The sequence below is a fragment of the Branchiostoma lanceolatum genome, chromosome 8, assembly GCF_035083965.1.
Source record: "Branchiostoma lanceolatum isolate klBraLanc5 chromosome 8, klBraLanc5.hap2, whole genome shotgun sequence".
Classification (NCBI taxonomy): domain Eukaryota; kingdom Metazoa; phylum Chordata; class Leptocardii; order Amphioxiformes; family Branchiostomatidae; genus Branchiostoma; species Branchiostoma lanceolatum.
In genome coordinates, this window is record NC_089729.1 from 21,065,098 (window position 1) to 21,087,517 (window position 22,420).

The window sequence follows — 22,420 nt, forward strand, 5'->3', positions numbered from 1 at the left end:
AGATAAGTAAAGGAAAGCAAATTTTCCAGATCAAAGTAATCAGGGTTTACAGCATTGCTGTTTGCTAGTGTATGTACATGTACATGTACAATGGTTTGATTCGTATCCTGACCCCTCCCTCCACTCGACCTAGTTGAAAAACAGCCATAACGGCTGAACAATCCAGCGAGATGGAATAAAGGCTTTGACTTAACTTTCTACATTTGCAAGGACAACACTTATCATCTTCTGAGAACACAGAGGTATTGTAATCAGTTGATGTGGTTGTTTGTTTACCGCGGTGAGGGTTCACAGTTCACAGCCGAATGCTAGGCACATCCAGGAAATTAGGTTCTTGGATATCAGCAGGGAAATAAGACTGTGGATGGGAAAATAGGGATGTACAAGTCAGAGCTTTTATGATCAGCTGGGATTATATATTCTGGCTTGAGTACAAAGCCTCACAATATCTCAAGCGATTAACACAAAATAATGTGTTTGGGAACCTTTGTTATTTCAAGAAAAACAAGCCAAATTCCACTTGAGTATGACTACTAACATTAAAATATGCATTCTGATGCAAAAGTAGCTTGACTGAACACACTTTTTGGTGACAAGTGCACACTAACATAGCAATAACAGATATGTTTGTTGTTATGTGTCTGACTATTTTACAAGCCTCTCATTCATGCCAGGCATCGTGTTAGCCATACATAAGAATACACTTGACATTCTGAAGATCTTTTGAATACTTTAATAATATATTTCAGTGATGTTCTCTCTTAACTTCATTTTCAAACACCTTTAACGTTACATCATTACCATAATGATTGGACCATGTAATTATGTACAGTTTAATACTGCTTCCTGCTGTTCAGTGGTGACAAGTTTGACTTTTCTGTCTGACAGCCCAGTGTACCAGCTTAGTGAGATAGGAACAACACTTATGGTTCAGATAGGAACCATTATTTGAAACAACTTCAAGCATTGAATTTTTCAATCTATGTTGAGATTGAGGAGGAAGGCTCAACTGACCATATCATAATGTAGACGGTCCCCTTTAAACAGATCGTTCCTGCAGACTACATGTACTTCATGCCAGGTTTACATTACTGTTAAAGACAGACCATGCAGTTTTTCTAATCAAAGAGAAACTTTATCTGTTTAAATCAAATTTGCTTCTGCTAAGGCTTGACAGTGACCTTGTTTAAGTAAGATACATATTCAACATCACAGACTGTAAACCCTTCGCAAGTTTGATATATCTTTGGTAATCTACCAGATAACTGGTAAATGTATGATGGTCATTTTAGTGCCTTCTTTGAATATCCAAAGTTCAAATGGTCTTTGCCAGAGAAACAAAACATTTTGCAGGCCCTGCCTGCAAGTAAAAGCGGTGTTGTATATCAAATGCATCTGATTCATATCCTCATATCCTTAAATGTTTTATGGTAAGTTACCAGAAGACTGTTGTTTCCTTGATGAAGTAATTGGAAAGGGAAACTGGCAGGAACCTGAATAAGCTATTATGAATCTTCCTCTTGTTTTAATATCATCAACATCTGGGAAAATGAGGTTCCATAACTCGTGTTCAGATGATTCATTTAAATCTATAGCATATATTTCAACTGGTCCATCGATGTATGATGTCACCGTTTCCTTTCCCCATAAACAGACAAAAAGCAGTCAGTGCTTCCAGCAGCCAGATGAACCTGAAAAATAAAATAAGGCCTGCTTTTGATTTGGAATCTACTTATTCCATATAAAAAGTCAGTAATCTTTTTGCAATGAATCATCACAAAACACCCAGCTGATGTTCCATGTAGACTGTAGACCAGCTTTGCTGGCAACATTCACAAACCCACTCCTGCTTATGTTGTATCATGACAGTAGTCCCTTCAGAGCGCTTCGCATATGAGAAAGGTAGTAGTCAGCTGTGTATAATCTAACTTGCATGTACATGTATTGTACACACAAATACAAGGTAATCAGTCATACATACAGAATACAACATGGTGTCTCGTACCAAGGGTGATATGAGTTGTATTTTTTCAATGTCATTTCCACCCTCCTAAAACCCAGATATCTGAATGTGAAATGTGCCAGAATTTGTGAAAGCTGTAACGTTAACAGCATTAATTCCAATGTTAGAAGTCAGAATTCAAATTTTCGACAGCGAATTTAAATCATTTGATGGAAGCCCATGCAAGACAACTTCAAAGCATGTGCAATAGTAAAATATAGACCGGCCCAGAACACCTACCAAACGTTACCCTGACCCAGGTATGACATAAATGTATGTAAGCCTCACCCAGTGTGGATGAAAAGCCAGGCAGCTGATTGGTCCTATTCTCTGCCCCATGAAGCCATCGTGGTACTTGATGGTGCTGATGTTTTCCCCATTTAAGGTGTACAGACTGATGAACTGGTTAGCAGAGCCACTGGGACAATGGCAAACAAACGATGTTAACCATTATTCTGAAAACTTTAGGAAGAATTTTGGATTACAAGGCCAAACTGTTAAAAGCAATTTTCTACAACATCTGTGAAGCTTGCTGTGTGATGATTTGCCATTTCTGTATCATCTGTAGTTATCATGTCTCTTAATATTTCATTAATGAAATTATAGGTTAAAACTTTGCCTCCTGGAACACACGGCAAAATAAACTGTCTCCTGAAAACTGTATCAAATCAAAAGCAAATGTAAATCTCCATCTACATGTATTTTCCATTTAGTTCCACACTGTATAAATTCCATTATTCTTTTCTCGATCCAACAAATGTTAATATCTTTAAAATGTTGTATCTTTTCATCATCTATCATCTTGTATCTTTTAAATGTAGCTGATATCAAGCCTTCCTTTATCTCTAGTATCCAGGGTAATTCGAGGTTTGAGGTCAGTTTTAGAAAAGTTTCAATTTACAAGATAGAACCCAATTAACCGCTTCACCAACATTGCATGTTACTTTACCACATGAACAGCCTTACCATGCAAATATTTCTGCTTGTGGATGAACATCAAACGATGCAAGCCCCTGTGATGTCTGAATCGTCTTCACAGACTCACTGAACCTCGGATCCCAGAACTTCAGATCACCTCCAACACTGAAGGGTTTAAAGATAAACCAAGTAAGTAAAATGGGTCCCTAGCCTCTAATTAAGCCTCAGCATTATTTACAGTAATTTAACCTTACTACAGACAGTTGTGGTTATTCCCATCCTATTGTACTGAGAGATATCCGGGAGTCAACCTCACACTTCAAACCTTTCACTCTGCAGACTGCACTTGTACAGTTTGTTTGTTCATTCAGACCCTTGTCCTTGTAGTGGCAAGTGACACATAAGCAGCAAGTTTCTTTGCTGTTTCAGTACCAGGGTATACTGTACATGCATTTAAGTTCGCAGGGATTTAATTTTGTGGCAGGGGGAAAACGCAGTGTTCGTGCTTGGTTCAAAGTTCGCATTTGAAACAATAATAGCGCTACAGTCCCATAATGGAAACACTGGCAGCCTTAAGGACAGCCAGTCAGAAACCAAGATAGCTGTACTGCCTCACAATTACTCTGCAAGGGTGCTATAGACGTTCTGATCATGAATTTCTCCCGGTTCCTTCGAACCATACATATCGTCATGTACAGTATTTCAGATAAATCAGAATACTACTGTTTAACAAATCTACTACAGGTAGTGTGCAGATCATGCCGTGGGAAAACATCGCACATTCATGGAACTAGAAATAAGGTAGAATACTGAGGCAAGCACGAGAACTGTCAACAAATGTCACCATTGTCCGTATCACTCAGCTTGGTCGCATATTTTTAGTTACAGTACTGTCAGTAAATAAAGACTCATTGATTTGATAAACATGTATTCAATATTTGAAGATTGGGTGTATGTTCAATTGTGTCTTGTTAGTATTTGTGCGGATTCACCATAACAGGTGCCTCATAATACTGTACAATGCACAGTACGTATAGCTCAGGCAAGGGGTGGACGGGCAAACCTTTTTGCAGTGGTTTTAAGTTTGTGGTGAAGAGTTCACTGAGAAAACTGCAAACATGAAACCACCGCACACATTTCTGCATCTACAGTATTTTCACAAGGAGGCCTTCCCCTTCAACCTGCTCAAGGCAAACATGGGACCCCCATTTCATTCCTTCCAAAAGACTCGTCCAGCCCCAACCAAGATGTCCAGACCCAGGATTGAACCAGGGTCTCCCAGCTAATTGAAACCAGAGGCTCAACTATGAGGCTGCTACAGGGTCATCCCTCTGCACTCCTTTCCTTCTACAAACAATCTATAACGGATAAGAGTACTTTTCTGTCTGACCTGGCACTGATGATGTTGCCTTCACTGCCCTTCTGTAGGAAGACCTTCACCACCCAGCCTGTGTGTTCTCTTAAGGTCATCACTCGACTGGAGAATAAAACAAACAGTCACAACACATTGATGCAACACTGTTAGAACCATCAAAATAATTGCTTCAAGTTGTCCCTACTTTTAGTCACTGGTAAATTGTCATCATCACAATAAGAAAACATGTATCTCTGAAGACTCATGACTCTGAAAATACATGATTTGTTATATGCTAATACATTGAGCATCACAGTGGCAACAAATGGCAAAGTGGCGAGTAAGCTACCAGACGTCGAGAGGTCAAGACTCCCAGCATTCCTGGCTAGACATTGTGTCCTTGGAAAAGGCTCTTTATACGACTTTCCTCACTCCAGCCAGGTGTACAAGTGGGTACCTGACAACCTGACTTTGGTTGGGAAGATAGTAGAAGGAGAGGGATGGGCTCTGCCTGCCATTCACACAGACAGTGGATAACATACTGCTCCTATGGGCTCAAAAAGGCCATGGGAATACCAACATATGACTTTAACTTTATTACTTATACACGAGCCGAGTGTTTTCTTGTCACCCCTTATCTTTCACAGGAGGCACCATGTAACATCTAAGCTTCAAAGATTTGAGGGAGGCAGTTTCAAAGCTTCAAACTACAAGGTCAAAACATTTTGCAGAATTCATTACAGTACATCTAACTATACACTATACACTTTGTACATATGTATGATTGTATCGCTTTTAATCAATTAAAAGTCAGCATGTATAGTACTAGAAAATGTGTCAGTGAGAGTGTTTTAATTTCAGCAACATATTTGTGTAATGAAACGATTGGGGCACATTTGGCTATTGGCTACCAGTGTGTACATGCAGCAATCTTGCTCATGAATCACAAGAAGGGGTGGTTCGATGTTCTGCACACAGATGTACATTTGCACATGTATGAACGGTTATCATAATCCTTGGTTGCAGACCTTCAGATGGGATCAGAACTTAATCCAGGAGAGCCAGACTTTAAGTACCTCAAAGAACTTATCAACAAGAGTATGCGTCCATCTTGGCATGAGTGCATCAAACCTACCAGTCCAATCCTATCTGAGGGACGTCCCGATCTGAAGCTACTAAACGCAATATTCACCAATTTGCCACAGCTGTCCTCTATTATCATAATTGTGTCATATTTTGCTCCCATCTGTTTTGGGCTATTTCTTGATTGACAGGCAAAGGAGCATTTTTGTAAAACATTTTGGAAATATTCTTATCTGTGAAGAGTTGTCTGCTGACCATTCATTAGGCGCCAGTCTCCTGTCAAAGAGTCGGACTGACCCGTCCCCACATCCAGCTATCAGCAGTGACCGTCCTACTGAGTCACTGACCAGGCTGGTCACACAGCTGTCCGCACCGGTGGGGATGTCCTGTGGTCAAAGAAGGTGGATTGAGGTTTTGTTATCAACTGGAGGTAAACAAAGTTTCAAGTTATGTTTAATCTGTGCCATGTGATGGGCTAACAAGGACCATAACCATTGAAATGAAATAAATCAATGAAATGCAATCACATTCCTATATTAAAAGGGACCTCAGGTATAATCTCAGGACTATTCGTGCAATGGCACAGCGGCCATGCAATGGTACACATTTTCAACCGAGCACACCAGGTCAGACTCTTCTCAATAAATGTGTTGGGTTCCACTAGGACCGCGCTCTGGTAGCCGGCAGAGAGCGCCATGTGTGCCATCACCTCGGCAACTGTGAGAGCGCCGAGGATGGTGATCCAACAATGAGCGCAGAGAGAGCGCCAAGAGAGCGCACAGCGAGTGCGGTAAGCGCTGTGAGAGTGCACAGTGAGCGCAGCGAGTGCCCAAGGCGGGATCAAAGGGCAGCAGCGAGTGTTCAATGGTCACAGCCAGCGCTCTACGAGGATTCAATGGTCTCAACTGTAGTTCAGACAAATTCATTCTTGAAGTGGGGTGTCTTGAATTTTTGCAAATTTTGTTGTCAAATCATACATTTCTGTGAAGAATACTTTTCTAATTAAACTCATGTATATACATGTACAAATTGATGAATAATTACAAATACATGTACATACTTTTATTCAGATTTGTTTCAAAATTCTATGATTTACATTTTCTAGAATAACGTAGCATGATAGATATTTATTGCAAACAAGTTACATGACAGACAACACAGAGAAAACAAGTTGAACATATATATAACTTAAGGCACGTGCTGAACGACCGTGCAGCGACCAAAGTGGAATTCTTCCCTTGATGTCATAATTCAAATATGATACAAGAGGTAAAGGTATGACTTAAAAGACAAGAAAACACACAAAACATTAAAAAATTCATTCTTTATCTCTATTGTGTTATTGTAAATATAGATACAAGTGTTAGGATTAGCAAGTGCTCTTACTAGTGTTATAAATTGTATTTAGAAAATTAATGTAATGTGTTATTATGATGACTCCAGGAAGAATAGTGTTGTATATATGATGAACTCACTATAATGGAGATCCTTCAAATAAACAAATGCAATGCAATTCTAGTTATGTACATGGAAGACCACATATTTAAGACGGACTCAAAATCTGGCACAGATACGATTAGATGTGTCTTTTTTTAATGCATCATGGAAGACAGTGACTATTTGTTACCTGCAGTTTTTTCTCCTTCTGTGTGTCCCAGACCCTGATGATTCGAACATCTCCAGATGCCAGCAACATTCCAGACTCCTGCTCCCAATCCACCACCAACCCCGACCCTGCACCCAACAGCAAGCCAACAGACTAGTCAACCTCAGGTGTAAAGTTCGTTCAGAACATTGTAGCATGTAGTGGCACATATAGGGCAGCAAGTTTCCTTGCTGTTTCAGTAGCAGGGTACATTTTTACAGGGAGGGGTTGCTATAGCCTTTCCCCTTTAATGTGCTTGAGGCACCTCCTCGAAGATGGAACCCCATTTTCACACCCCTTCCGAAAGATGGGCAAAGCCCCAACCAAGATGTTCTGACCCTGGATTGAATCAAGCCAGGGTCTCCAAATTAGCAACTACTGATTGGAACCAGGAGCTTATACATCAGTATAAGGTGACAAGCATCCAGTAAAAAGACAAATTTTAATGTACATGGCAAGGACATGACTCTGGAAACCTCATTTTGTGATTGTATTTCTAGAAGTCACCACAAACCCACAGAAAAATGAACACTCCCAAAACACGCCTTACCTCTTGTGGAAGGGAGTAGGTCAGAAATAGCCTGCCAGGCTGTTACAAGTTCTGGTTCACACTCCCCGTCCCAACCATACTCCCGCCAGATCCGTACAGCACCGTCATCTGTGGAGAAACTAAACTGCTACTGCACAGGTACATGTAACGTTGGGTAACATAAATTCGCGGGGTACTTAAATTCGGGATTTTTCGAAAACGGGGTGTTTAGGGATATGTGCTAGATGCAACATCAGTAATACCGCTAGAAATGCAAACTTGACAGACTAACGCATTCAGAACACTGTCTGAAAAGCTTCAATAACCATGCATTAGAAGTTGGCTACGTCAAAAACTCTCCGTCCCTTATTGTCACAGTCTGAGGGCTTCGTGGGAGAATTATATGTACATAGTTGTTCGCTGGTTTATAAGACAAATGTCACATCCGCTTCCTGCTAAACACAATTATTTACAATACAACTTATTAGAATCTCTTTTGCTAACCTACAACTGGCCTCTAAGTGTGATTAATCATCAAAACGCCTCTTTGTTGCTACAACCAATGGCTACGGCACTACGGTGAATTTTCCCGCCGCCATATTCGTTACCCAGAATCCTGCTATTCGGCAGACGACAAACGTTTGCGAGGAACACTTTTTTGTCTAAATGTTGTGTGTGATAGTGGACTGATGGTGATATTTTCCTCAAAGTTTGCTCTTAGCACAAGTAGAAACACGTGGACATAGTAGTATTACCATTTCTACGGCATCCAGCTAACGCCCCGATGAATAATGTACAAATTTCCATGACGGTGGGGGTGAACTTTGAGTGACGTTCTACCGACTCAACACATGGGTTGTTCCCGAAGGCCTGATGCGTGCGGTACGGCCGTTTTTTCGTGAATTTTTTTTACTTGGACACGTCTATATCCATAGCACTCTCCTCAAGCCAAGGATGGAACGAATAGCTGCTGTATAAAATGTGATTAGCGGTAAGATATTCAAGACGAATCTTCTCTCCCGAATTAATGTGCCCCCCTGTCCGACAGCACTGTCATTGTGCGTGCGGCGGACGGTAGTTTCAAGTTGAAATATTATGGTGTCAGCATGACTAGAGACAAAATCTACCATATATATGATTAGTGCAAAGATAGTACATAATACTGACAGAATAATAGAAAAAAAGGATGGTTTATTGTTCTGCTAGATTGATTTCAGTCAACCATCATCGGAAAAATCCCGAATTTATGTTACCCAACGTTATATAGCAACAAAAGCAAGCAGTAAAATAACTTCTACATAAAGATTATTTTCTCTAAACCTGACAAAAGACACAGCCAATGTATGACAGCAACAACAAGTGAGGTACATTAAGGCCACACCAACTAAATCTTATGGATGACATCCGCGCGCGCATTGATTTTCGCCGGTTGTCCAAAAAAAAAAAAAAATCACCTCCTCCAAGGCTACATGGAACTCCGGAACTTGCTGACTTAGATTGCCGCAAAAGGCTAGCATTGTGCCGGCTTATCGGAAAACTGGGGGCGTATGTGGATTGGTATGCCATCGATGTTGGCTAGGGAGATTTTGCGTTTGCACAGTTGTACGAGAGGATCGCGGCGGCCATGCAGCAAGTATCGCCCAGACAATTTCAAACACGACCTATCCAGAGTGGCTCTCACACGTTTCTTTTGCAATAATGTGAGATTTGTGAGTGTAAACCATGGAATGCTTAATATGGAGTTCAATGCCATGTATGTTGAAACTGCCCTTATGGGTGTATATGAGTTATAATTCTTATCACAGTCATATATCATCCACAGTCCTTGGAGCCAAATACCTTCTAATAGTATACTTCTTTGGTCATTCTTGTCAAAATATTAAAAATCAATCACTTGCGCTGAGTCTGCTATGATGAACAAGACAACCTACATGTACCTCCTACAAATAAACTGTGTTCTGTGGCTCAATTCGCAATACCAGCTTTGTACTAGGAGTCCTGTGGTTTAGCAGCATTTTTTTTTGGCTGGATTTTCTTTTTTTTCGCCCGCGCGCATTAGTTTTGGGGTCTCCAGAGGATGTCATCCATAAAATCAAGTTGGTGTGGCCTTAACTTATTTCTACAAAATCTTATCATTTTGAGGTCTCAAGAAGACCTACATACCTACCAAGTATGAAGACAATCCATCTAGGCATTCTCAAGTTATCGTGTACATAGAAAGTAGAAGGACACACACACACAAACGCTGTGCAAAACGTAACCTTCTCGGCAAAGGTAATCAAAGGAGGGACTTTGTACATGGTTACTATGAGAGCTTACTATGAGAAATTGTGGATGGAGCTTTATCAGCAGGACTTCAAGTTTTGATACTTCTTCATCTGGACATGCTATGGTCATGATTTTTCAAAGGCAAATGAAGAGATGGTGTGAATACAAAATGTATGTCACTTGTTAAGGTTAACATGAGATTGTGGAAGTCTAGTTGATAATTTCTTTATGTACACTAAATTGTACTGACCAGATCCTGACAGCAACAGCGTGATGTCATGTGCATTGATGAAGTCCAGGGCTGTGATCCTACTGTTGATGACATTGTTATTTCTGAAGTAGTTTGTCCTCGCACCCTCATCCCAGTTCCAAATACTAGAATGATAATAAAAACCAGTTAAACCATTTCAATCTCACTTTTGAGTTAGGAATGTTCTGAAATATTTATAATATATATATTATGTCACAGTAGAGATTGGAATCCAGTACCATCTGGAATTCTCCTTCTAGGAGAGATTGGAATTCAACTAACTCATGTTCTTGCGAGACTAGGTCACTCCGTGATCAAGATGTACAGTAGACATCGAAAATTTGGAGGTACGTGTATTGTTACCTTTTAGGTCACTGATTGAAGAATATCTAGTAACTTGTAACTACATGTGACTGATGAATCTCTTCAACAGCAGGAAATATATTGTTTTTGCTTAATTTCTTCCTCTTTAGGAGGCTTTGTATGATATACGACATTGCTGCTTGGATGTCTTTCTTAATTTTGTTGAACGTTTGCAACCTGTACAACTCCGAGTTGGGTGGAGGGGTGGCGCAGGGCCCAAATGCTTTGTCTTAGGGCCACTAAAACCCGAAAGTTGCACCTGATTTACGACGTTGTAGCGGGTATAAATCGGACAGAAAACGCTTGTATTTTGGTACCAACAGTTGAAAAAGGATCACCTTATTATCCGTCAAAGACTTATTAAGAGTATCTTACAAAATAAGCATGAAATCGCATGACTGTCCCAAGTCCAATTTTTAAAACTGATAGCGATTTTTTTAGATTTATAAAAAAAATTATGCAGAGGCCAAGGTTTTGCGTGAGACTTTTTAATGTCTTCACGGTGGATCTTACAGCTTGGGCGATCTTAATCATGCTCGTTAGCAGTCAGGTTGTCCAATTTTTTACACATACTGAAATCATAAGAAAATCATTTATTTTGATTGATATAGATATTGATATGATTTTGCTGTTCCAATTTCAAAGTAAATTCGCTTTTCATTTGAACTATTCTTCACATACATGTTGCTTATGGTCATTCCTGTTTCAAAATTTGCTACCTGATAGAGTAAGAGAATAAAGAATTACAGTGATACTATCAGTTACAAAGCTGGATGTGATGTAAATACAGGCATTATTAGTTGAGAAGGTTGTAGTTTGGAGGCTAAATAGGGTTATGGAATATTGTTGTTATATTTCAATACCATGGAAATAGATTTCAGTTTATCCTAGGACAGATTGCGATTGACGATATTTGAAATGCAAATTGTTGAATTGCAATGTATATATGTATATATATATATATGTATAATATATATATATATATGTATGTATGTATCTATCTATCTATTACTAGACTGGTAAGGTTGTACAGTTTGTAGCTTGATATACATTGTACTTAAAGTGTTTATGACACCAAAATACAACATTTTCGAATTATCTGTAATAGGAATAGTATCATTCAATGACTATAAAGTTTAACGTTAAAAACAAAATCAATACACAACCTTCTGATGTTATTTAACATTGAACCATAAGAAACCATACTTCCAGCTTCTGATTTTTCTCTGATCTTCCCACCAAGTAATTACATTAATCAGTGACTTTACTCCCCCGATGACGTCACAATGAACACGGCAGCTTGTTCGGAACGTTGCACCACGGCTTGTGAAACACATTATTTGATGAGCAAATAATGCTCAATTATCGTGATTATATTGAATTAAAAGATATTATAATATTTAGTTTTTTTGCTTCTCAAAAGAACGTTCTTTCTGAGCCAAAGTGCAAGTTCCAAACTGGCTGCCAATTGTTCATTGTGACATCATCGGAAGAGCAAAGTCGCTGACTAATGTAATTACCTGGTGGGAAGAAATCAAAAGCTGGAGGTATGATATTTTAAAAACAACCAAAGGGTGTATATTTTGTGCAAATGTCTATGTTATTGATTTTCATGTCATTGGTGTCTTATACTCTTTAAGTCATGTAAATATGTTGAGGTGTATCATGCATAGATTCTTATGAGCAATAGAGAATGACAACTTAGTAAAGTATGTATGATTACTCCTGTGTGTTACATGTGTAAGATCATACAAACCTGATTCCATCTTTGTCTGCCACGGCCATGTGAGGGTCATATGGATGGAACTTCACCACTGTGGGATTCCCCTTGTTTCGGTTGATGAAAATCTGATCATCTAATCGCATTGAAACTGCAATTACAAAAGAATCACTCAGCAAAAACAGCAGCACAAGAAAACTACATTTTATGCAAAACTAAATTTTGATGACACTATACTTGACACAATACTTTCAAACGTGACAACTTTAATTCAGAATTCAGCAATTCAGACTTTTATAAAGAATCTTTCTGAATGAGAATTATGGAACTGGTATATCAGTGCTGTGGCATAACATACCAGCTTAAAAGGCATGCATCAGTGGCTGGTTATATTACACCAATTAAGAAGGTTTCAAAATTCACTAGTTTTCATCGCCTGCCTGCTCTGATGGCATCTCTTGTTTCTGATGTTTGCCGTGCCTTTCCGCATCCATGAAAACAGGCCTGATTCTGATGAAATCATTTCTGACGGCACCCAAGACATGCCCATAGCTAGGATTTTGTACGGGGGGTTCTTTTGTAGATTTTCTTGACTAGCAAGCACCAATGGCACAAGATAAGTGCTGCAGTTGCAAGCTTTCAAGGGGGTACGGGGAAGTGCCCACAGGAGAAGTTTGAAGTTTTGAACAATTTTCAACTTGCGGAAACATCATTTCCTGTATTATGAGAGGATTTCCCACAGACTGTCGATAACAGCACTGTCAAGACCGTATGCACTGATGATTCAGTATTGTACCTGCTCTTTTCTGCATCTCTCTGGCCTCCCTTCGGACTCGTGCATTGCGGATAAACCTCCACTCACGGTCATAGTGAACAGGGCTCTGTGGGTCATGTTCTTCTGGGAACTGAACAAGACACACCACATATGTTCACGACTAGATGTCATCATAGATGTTCCTTATATAACAGAACATTACATCATACTATTAGAGAGGGAATCATATTGTTTTATGTAATACTATTTTTCTTTTCATTCTTCCGTTATTATCACTTATCGAGAAGAGTAGGGGTGACCCGGTGTGCTTGGCCAAAAATGCAACCCGCAGTGCACCACCACTAGCTACTTGAAAAAGCATCATGCTTCACCTAAAATGAGGATGCCTTGAAACGAAAACGTACGTGTGGTCCACTGTTCACTGTACTTTTTTAATGGAGCAAGGAAAAATGAACCTATGAATACTGTACATAGTGTTTGTCTTCTCTGTCACACCAGAAGAAGATTTAGTTAATCTGTTTAATTATACAGTCAAACCTGTATTAGCGGTCACCTTTGCATAGCGGCCACCTGCCCATAGTGGTCACTTTTTGTTGGTCCCTTGGATTTTTCCCATTGACATAAGCATTAAGAATTAGGCTATAGCGGCCACCTGTCCAACGCGGTCGCGGCCAGACAATTTTCGGTCCCGCGAGTACAGTAACACTGCCGATAACGGTCACGGCGCGCCGGTAGAGGCCGTATAGCCACCGCACGCCGGCTTCAAAATCTTAATTTTTTCACGCAGCTATCAAATTTATGTGGACTCAACTGGATAGGATAATAATAATTTAAAAGAAAACCAGAATGTTTTATCTTTGTTAGAAAATCCATGGTTTGACGCGAAGTCAAGTATAATTTTCTTCACATGGCTCAATGCGAAATTTGTACATCGTGGCAAAATTGACAATTTCTGTGCATTTAGACTGGACAAATATTACGGCAGCTTTTTGGAAAATACAACCCGCACATGTACCTGATGCGGTAAGTTCGGAAAATGTTTGAATACCGGCCCAATTTCCGTTTTCCCCGGGAATTCATCCAAAATTGTGCTCAAAACGTGTTTCGCGCGATTTTCAAATGGCGCTGATAGGTAGCGGCATAAAGGTCAACGGAAGTCACCACTGTTACGGAGGTATAATGTGTTAAATTCATTTTGCTGCAAAGTATCACTGAGGATAATTACTTTACCAAAAGCTTCAAAACAAATATGAATAACACTAATATGATGTAAGATTTAAGCTATTGCAATTTTCTGAAAAGAAAAAAAGCCATCAAAAGAGCAACTTTCTTCTGAGTACCCTATTAGCATAATGGTAGAAGCTGATAATGACAAGCACAACAACAACAGACTAAGGGAAACTGTCGCCACGATTTCATGTTTGAAAACGGTCGAAAACGAACAGTAAGTGGCAACTGAGCAACATGTATTTTGTTCTTAACTAACTACATGTAGGTGGTATTTTGCTGCGAAGGACTTTGTTTCAAATGATTAAAACTCGTTGGTGACGCGTGTGCCTGCAGCGAAGCAGTCGCGAAGGATCAAGAGTAGAGTATGGCGATGCTGGTCTGTTCAGACATAAAAAATGATGAAGCTCGAGCAAGCCATGGGTTTTGGAGTTGGCAGATACAATACTAGTAATTCTTTTTTCAAGCCAATAATAGAAGTAAAAGAATAACAATCGAACTTCTAAGATATGATAATACCTATGCAATGTTTACATGTGTGCTGTACGATGAATAAATGTATCTCAGTTAGTACTGAAAACATTTGTCACTTGAGGTCAATTAATCAACCTTTTCTCCAGAGCGGCCACCTGTCCATAGCGGCCAGTTTTCGCCAGTCCCTTGAGTGACCGCTATAGACAGGTTTGACTGTATATCTATAATTGGTTTGGTTGAACACATGGACATGGACACCTCATCTGTTCATTGAGTTCATTTGAGCTTAACTGGTTTGAGATTACTTTCCCTTTCTGTCTATTATTATATATGTTTTCTTACCTCAAAGTAAATTTCAATGCTTTACAGTGTGCTAATGTCTGTCAAGAAATGCTGAAATACCCACCTTCATTACTGACTGTGCAAAATACCGACTGCTCCATTCACAGAATTCCGTTGTGATCAATACAGTTGGAGGGGAGGGTACATCGTCATCATCATCATATGTCTGAAAAACATGTTGTATAATGTCCATTAAGTTATCTGGCACTTATGACCCGCTACTACGTGTGTCTCTGACGTCATGTTCCAGGAGTAGACGGGTCCATTCCATGAACAAGGTTGACGCAGTCAGCCGAAAATTTGGGGTTAGTCCCAATGCATTATTGTGTTGGACGTTAAGTTTAATCCATAATTCATAATGACTTTTACCATCACAGATGAACTTTCATGCTATGTCCATGACTGTTAACATAATCTATGCATGATGATGTTTACCTTTAACTAGCCTGATTCTTTTTAAAGTAAGGAATTCAAATTATATTTAATCAATTAAACAACGAAAACCTGAAGTGCTACTGCAGCACCGTAGGGAGCTGCAAGGACCTTTATCGAGCTTGACTTTTGTTTTCCAAACCCGTACCCACATACATGTAACAACCATCATAAGGATCCATCCACAGCTTCTCAAGTTATTACGTCCACAAACACACAGAAAGACAGACAAATGGCACTTAAAATATAACTTTCTTGGTAAAAGCTGAACTTAGAGGGTCCATTCAATCATGTGCAACCTGGTTGAATATCTTCACTACAACTACACTAAAAATCTGTAAACACCCGGAATTTTGTTTCATAACGTCAAGACAATCTTCAACAGAAAAGATTTGGAACGGTCCATTTGAAAAGGACATCATTGATAACAAGGAAGCTATTTAATCGTTCTTTACTTGCAAAAGTTGCCTTCCAAGTATAGTGATTTCTTCATTTGACATTTGACAAGTACATGAACATGAACACACGCAGACCAAGTGTGGGCACTACCAGTAATAAGATCAGAACAATTCCTTACTGAGTTAGGTCCCTTGTCAAACAGCCTCCTCTTACTCTGGAAGGTGCTTGAATGTGGAATTGCTGAGCCAATAGGTGCAGGGTTGGGTGGGCGTGACGGAGGGGGCTGCTCACCGGGTCTGATGGCCAACGGTCTGGCAATCTCATGGGGGAGCTGCAACTGGGCAGCGTCTGGAGAGTCTGTGCTTCTGAACAAAAATACAGGAATGGCATCTGTGAATACCTTCATCAGGCTGGGTAACAATGACCTTTATTCACAACCAGGACGTATATAGTATTATGTCATGCCTGGGCCTGATACGGGTGTTCTGGACCGTGTGATAACTATCCGGATCACATAGGGTTCGGAAGTATTATCACACAGGCTTCCAGAGAATATCTCGAACACATTTCGAGCGCGCCGGTTGCCCGGCCGTCGGAAATTCGATTACCGGATTAGGACATTGGAATCAATGTTGCTACAGTTTCTTGTTCGAGGACACAAAACTCCCTCAACTTCTGGCGCATTCCGCATTGAAATGTGTGTTTTCTAGGGTGGGTATGACATAAACAAAATACAACACGTTGTATTCCGCATCACCCTCGGTCCCAGCCCTCTCGCAGGTCCGATCACCCTCCGGCCTACGGCCGTCGGGCGATCCGACCCGCAGTCGGGCTGGTACCTCGGGTGATACGGAATACCCCGTGTTGTATTCTATATTTACATAATCATGATTTGTATTCATGACAATAATCATTCATGTACATGTATATATGACAATAATTCACGTTTGTTTCAGACCGCATTGTCAGCAGCAACATTTAGCCACAGTGTACCAGACAGTATTGCCCTGAGGAAGGTGACAGATGGTCACTTAAACGTTCAGGCTGTTGATTTTATTCGTATATGTTTTTGATTGTATATGATCAATCAATCAATCAGCCAATCAATTGATCGGCCAATCAATCAATCAATCAATCAATCAATCAATCAGTCGGTTTATTGTTAAAAACCAGACAAAAGTTGCAGCCATGGGCTGAATTATGACTTGTTGTATAATTAACAAAGCACCAGTGCATTAAAACAGTCTTAAAGTGATAAGAATGGAACTGCAGACTTCGCAAAGGCATTCGATGGAGTGGACCAAAATGGACGTTAAATGGAGGGCCCATGTTTGAGGAAAGCCACACCTCGAGCATGTAAAAGAACCCACCACACTTATCGAAAAGAGTAGGGGTCCTTCCCGGTGTGAGTGGATCAAACCTTACAGTCTGGTCTGGGTTGACATCATGAAAAGTGTGGTAAATTTCAAGAAATAAATAAATAGAGTGGACTTTAGCTGTCTCGAGCCTACTGAAGTTAGGTCTACGAAGCTCACTTGCACTGTGGATATGCTCCTATATAGATCCTGGTTGTGAATTAAGAAATTGTTATCCATACAGGCATAGCAATTTCTTAGTCATAGAATAGCCTGCTTCAATCTACAAAGGTTTTCTCACAAACTGGCTTCCTACAATGAGCATTTTGCAACACCGACAAGGCAGTCTTGACCAAAAGAGTCTTACGATTCATTTTTACACCTGTGTGGAATGAGGAAAGTCGTGTGAAGTTTGCTATCCTAGCTGCTGTGCCATTCGACACCACACTCTTTCAATATGGTCAATATGGTGTATTTCAAAAGTTATCAAACTGAGACTCAGACTACCGGTATATGAAAGCCCTTGACAGTGTACTGTATGGTTCTTCCTCACCTTTCCCTGTCCACCTTATCAGTTGGTAGTCTGGCCATGCTGTTGGTTGGGCTGGACGGCGCTGAGTGAGTCAGTCTCTTGTCTCTCATGAACTTTGGTTGGGTGTTCATGGTGGCCTGGGGAAACATCACGTGTATATCTCACTCACAATGTGTAAACAAATGCTGGTGATCACTAGTTCCAAGTGGAAGTATAGCGGAAGTTTGCAGGGGGTGTGAGGGAGGAGATCCACATCCATAGACACTGTAGAACCCTGAATGGGGAAATGGGCCAGCCTGTATAAAACTGTCTCTTGTCATGTGATAGAGTCAAGATCATCAGTCACGTGACATGGGAACTCCGAGATGAGATCTGACTTAGGCCACACAAACTTAATTTTATGGATGACGTCCTCTGGAGACACCACAGAACACACTGTATCAAGCAAGTCTTTATTTGTAGGAGGTACATGCGGATTGTCTTGTTCATCTTAGCAGACTCAGCTCAAGGGATCGATGTTCAATATATTGACAAGATTGATCAAAGATGTACACTATTAGATGGTATTTGACTTCAAAGATGATGTATGGCTGTGATAAGAATACTCATAGTTTCAACATACATGGCACTGAGCTCCATATTAAGCATTCTATGGTTCACACTTACAAATCTTGCTGTGAGATCTCTACACCAATGCCTAAACCCCTCTCCCATGTTGCTCATCGTTGCAAAAAAAACGTGTGAGAGCCACTCTGGATAGGACGTCTTTGAAATTGTCTGGTAGTTGCTGGCCGCCGCGAGTCTCACGTACAGCAGTGCAATGAGGTTAAATCTCCTTGAACAGTGCAAATGTAACATCCTCCTGACGTATTTTGTGGTGGTACAGAACAAGTTTTACGTGTAGATGACAAGCCGGCACAATGCTGGCCTTTTGCGGCAATATAAGTTGGCAATATCTGGAGGTCTGTGGAGCCTTGGAGGAGCTGATTTATTTTTCTAGAACAGGCGAAAATCAATGTGCGCGCGGACGTCATCCATAAAATCTAGTTGGTGTGGCCTTACCGGGTTGAAGAAGAGACAGATTGTGTCTCAAAAGCTCCCTAAAAGCAAAATTTTTGTTGTGCGTAATCATAAAATATTTCGACAAAAGTGGAACTATATTACTGTACTTAATATGAAGAAGTGTACAAACAACCATGTTAAGACATTGTCATATACCTTCTATACATTTGTATGTGTGAATGTACCAAATGTGCAAAGACTGATGGCATAGTATGTGCTCCAATCTCAACCTCAAAGACAGAGGACCTACATGTATGTGTTACACAGTACGTAGTGATTGATAAAACTACCGTAAAATGTTGAATACTACATTCTTTCAGCACATTGCATATCACTAACCTTTAAGTTGATTGCATTAACCACAGTATTAGCTGCCTCCGATACTTCCGAGTGTGGCTCTTGTACAATCTGGACCAGAGTCCTCCATACTGTGGCATACACATTATTGTAAGCAAATCCAAGGGAGGACACACTGCTGCTGGAAGAGACCCTTTTAATGGACCTGTCCAGTTTGTCACCCACTGCAGGGCTCTTCTCTAGACCTTCTGTACTCCCCATGCTGCTAAGGCTGGCACTACTGCTGGACCGACTTGGAGAGTTCATAGGCTGTAACCCTGTAGTAAAGAAATAACCTGGTATCTCATCTGAACATACGAAACATACGGGAAGGTCTATTCTTGCAATGTACTAAAAGATAAAACATATAATGGACAGAATACTTTGGGTTCATATAAAACTGACCAATTACAACCATACAATATCTTGGGAGATGCACTACCACATATATCTAGTGAAATGACTTGGAGAAGGACAATCGAACAGGATCATTGCGGAGATGGGTTGCCGATGGGAGGGGGCGCAATGTTAACGGACAGCAGCAAATAAAAACTGTGGAAGCAGTGACATGCGGCAATGATCAAGTCATGATGATGCTGAAGATGAATTCTGCAATGTGCATGTAGGCCTATTGTACATATGGATAATCTCTTCTTGAAATCACATCAGACATGCCAATATAATAATCATAATTCAAATAATGTTACTTCTCAAAACGTACCCTTCAAAAATTGTAAGACACCAATCATAAATTGTAGGCCAAAGGCAGTTGACTAAATCTGTTCATTGAAAAGAAACTGGTTGACTAATTATACTACATGTGTAAATACTATTTACTGCAAATATTACTTTTAAAATAGAATCTGTGAGACAACATCATTTTGAAAACATTTTGGAAAAAGCTGACAAGTTTAATAAGAGTAGCAGTCAACGGGCAGAAATGCAAAGTTAGCATAAAGATTGTTTACTTTTCATGGATAACCCTCTCTCAGCTGCATGTTCATAGATTATTTCAATAGGAACCACATTTTTAACACATGATTCCCCTCCTATGAGCTATACATTTACACTAGGGCAAGCACACATTCCTATAAGGTTTCAAAACCATTAAGTGCATACATGTACAAAAAAATACATCACTGATCAAACTACAGCCAGAGCTCTTTCTGGCTTTTCCCTATCCTATATTTTGCATGACAGACAAATCATTGTATAAAACTAACATTTGTCTGCACAAATCAGTACCAGCGTTTTTGCTAGATGATGTCTATAATGGACCAGTGTGGAGGCTGGCGGCCACATTGACTTGACTATATGGATGACATCTGCACCCATCAATTAAAACAAAAAATGAACGCCAAAGTCAATTACAATTTCCCAAGTCAAAGAAGATGTGAAAGAACAAAGAATACAATGTACTCAAAAGTTATCTTGAGAGGAAAAAAAAAGTGATATATAACGTTATATCATAAATCTTAGTTTAGTGTTAGAGAGTTGTCCTAAAGCTGGTGTTGTTGCTATGACTGCAGGTCATGTACAAGCCTGTGGTAACTGGTTGGATCAGGTGGAGGTGAACATAACTATGCAGTACTTATGCAAACAATGGCCTAATTTGCATATTCAATTGAAAAAGCCTACATGACGGATGTATAGTAGCTCTCTGTTCATTTCACATGCAAGTGACATCATGTGCAATTTGCAAATTCATCAGTTGCCTATTAATGATTTGCAATACCGATAAGTTGGAGCACTGACTCTAGATCTGGGGTACCTTTCTCACCATAACAGGTTCTGTATCTGTATCTATATAGCCGGTATAACCGCCATTAGGCGTAACACAACAGGTTTTGTTTAAAATCAAAACCTAAACTTAAATCATCCTGAAGCATGTAAGACTTCCATTCCATCGTAAGACTTCCATTTAATTCAGTGGCTTCGCAGTTGCGCAGTGGCAGGGTGTTTGGCCCCAGAACCCAGAGGTACCGGGTTCGAATCTGGGGTTCCCTGATTTGTCCTGTTGACACTGTGCCCTTGGGAAAGGCACTTAACAACAATTTCCTCACTTCACTCAGGTGGAAATGAGTACCTAGCTTTGGTTAGGGACATCCCTTGGATAGGATGTTAAATTGAGGTCCCGTGTTTGAGGACAGCCACACCTCAAGCACATAAAAGAACCCATCACACTTATCGAAAAGAGTAGGGGTCCTTCCCGGTGTGATTGGATCATATAAATCTGTCAGGATATGCAGCTTGTACTCTTCAGTACAAACCTGGTGTGTTACGCCTTGAGGCCGTTTACCGGGTATGCAATACAAACAAACAAAATTCCACTTGACAGCTATCACACTGTGATTGCACTGTGACCTTAATTGGATTTGTGTAACCCTCTATTTTATAACTGGAATATCATGCAAAATGTAAAAGCATGACTGAAAAGACAACAAAACACAAAGCGTAAAAAAAATAGATTCAATGTATGAATTAGTCAAATTTTAGGTCGCAGCACAATAAGAGCAAGGTCGCCGCCCTAGCGGTATGGGTGTGTAAGTAGCAAAGCCTGAGTCAAACAATCATGACAGAAACACAAAATTTGGAAAGTCTTACCACTGCTAGGGTAACTCCCTGACATGCTGTCACTATAACTAGTCTGCAGCCAGAGTCTGCTGCGGGGACCCATCGCCTGCGGGGTGCTGGACAAGTGGAACACTGCTGCAGAAATGCCCCAAGCAAGCAGGCTCATTATGTGTGATTACTGCTCCATGCACATGCAATTAATGTCAGCTACATGGAATCATTTGTGTTAAGATCAAAGCATTAGACAGGAGGAGTTTAGAAGACAATGTAAATGTCAGAGAGACAAAAGTTGGATATTAGTATTCATGGCAAAAGGTTGTATCGACCTTTCAGGGGGGACATAAAGCTGGCAGCCCCATGCATGATGGAGATTTAGGCATTAGCCTCAAACCTCTGCACATAAAAGAACCCAATACACTTATTGAGAAAAGTAGGTGTGACTCAGTGTGCTTGGCCAAAATTGTGCCATCACTGGCTACTTGAAAAAGCATCGTGCTTCACCTCAATGACTGCTTTGCCTTCACCTAGTGTTCATGATTAGTGTACTGTAGTAACGGGTCTGTTGTCCAGGAGAGCCATGTCGTCAGCATAGTCTGCATCCATCGACAAAGACTATGCTGACATCACGGCATTTAACAGTTTCAGAATAAGAAGTGCAGATATACATAAACTGCCAACTGAGTTAATGTTCAGTTTATTCATTTGTTCCTTCAGACCATTCTGGTGCCTAGTGGCACATAGGGCAGCAACTTTCCTCGTTGTTTCAGTAGCAGAGTACTA

General features: G+C 40.2%; 1 protein-coding gene across 4 annotated transcripts in view; it reads right to left on the minus strand.

Moving 5' to 3' along the window:
• Positions 1–717: 717 nt before the first annotated feature.
• LOC136439588 (regulatory-associated protein of mTOR-like) overlaps positions 718–22,420 on the minus strand; it is a 50,956-nt gene continuing 29,253 nt past the window's right edge. For 2 of the 4 annotated variants that reach the window (XM_066435011.1, XM_066435012.1), the window contains exons 21-35: positions 21,671–21,775; positions 19,070–19,344; positions 17,690–17,805; positions 15,960–16,146; positions 15,015–15,116; positions 12,929–13,037; positions 12,169–12,283; positions 10,050–10,174; positions 7,553–7,660; positions 6,985–7,091; positions 5,613–5,743; positions 4,311–4,397; positions 2,969–3,085; positions 2,291–2,420; positions 718–1,691 (exon numbers count right to left, since the gene is read on the minus strand). In XM_066435011.1, the coding sequence (XP_066291108.1) occupies positions 1,629–1,691; positions 2,291–2,420; positions 2,969–3,085; positions 4,311–4,397; positions 5,613–5,743; positions 6,985–7,091; positions 7,553–7,660; positions 10,050–10,174; positions 12,169–12,283; positions 12,929–13,037; positions 15,015–15,116; positions 15,960–16,146; positions 17,690–17,805; positions 19,070–19,344; positions 21,671–21,775 (1,877 nt within the window). In that variant the 3' untranslated portion in view covers positions 718–1,628. The remainder of the gene's footprint in view (positions 1,692–2,290; positions 2,421–2,968; positions 3,086–4,310; positions 4,398–5,612; positions 5,744–6,984; positions 7,092–7,552; positions 7,661–10,049; positions 10,175–12,168; positions 12,284–12,928; positions 13,038–15,014; positions 15,117–15,959; positions 16,147–17,689; positions 17,806–19,069; positions 19,345–21,670; positions 21,776–22,420) is intronic. The other 2 variants (XM_066435014.1, XM_066435013.1) reach the window with 1 other exon arrangement.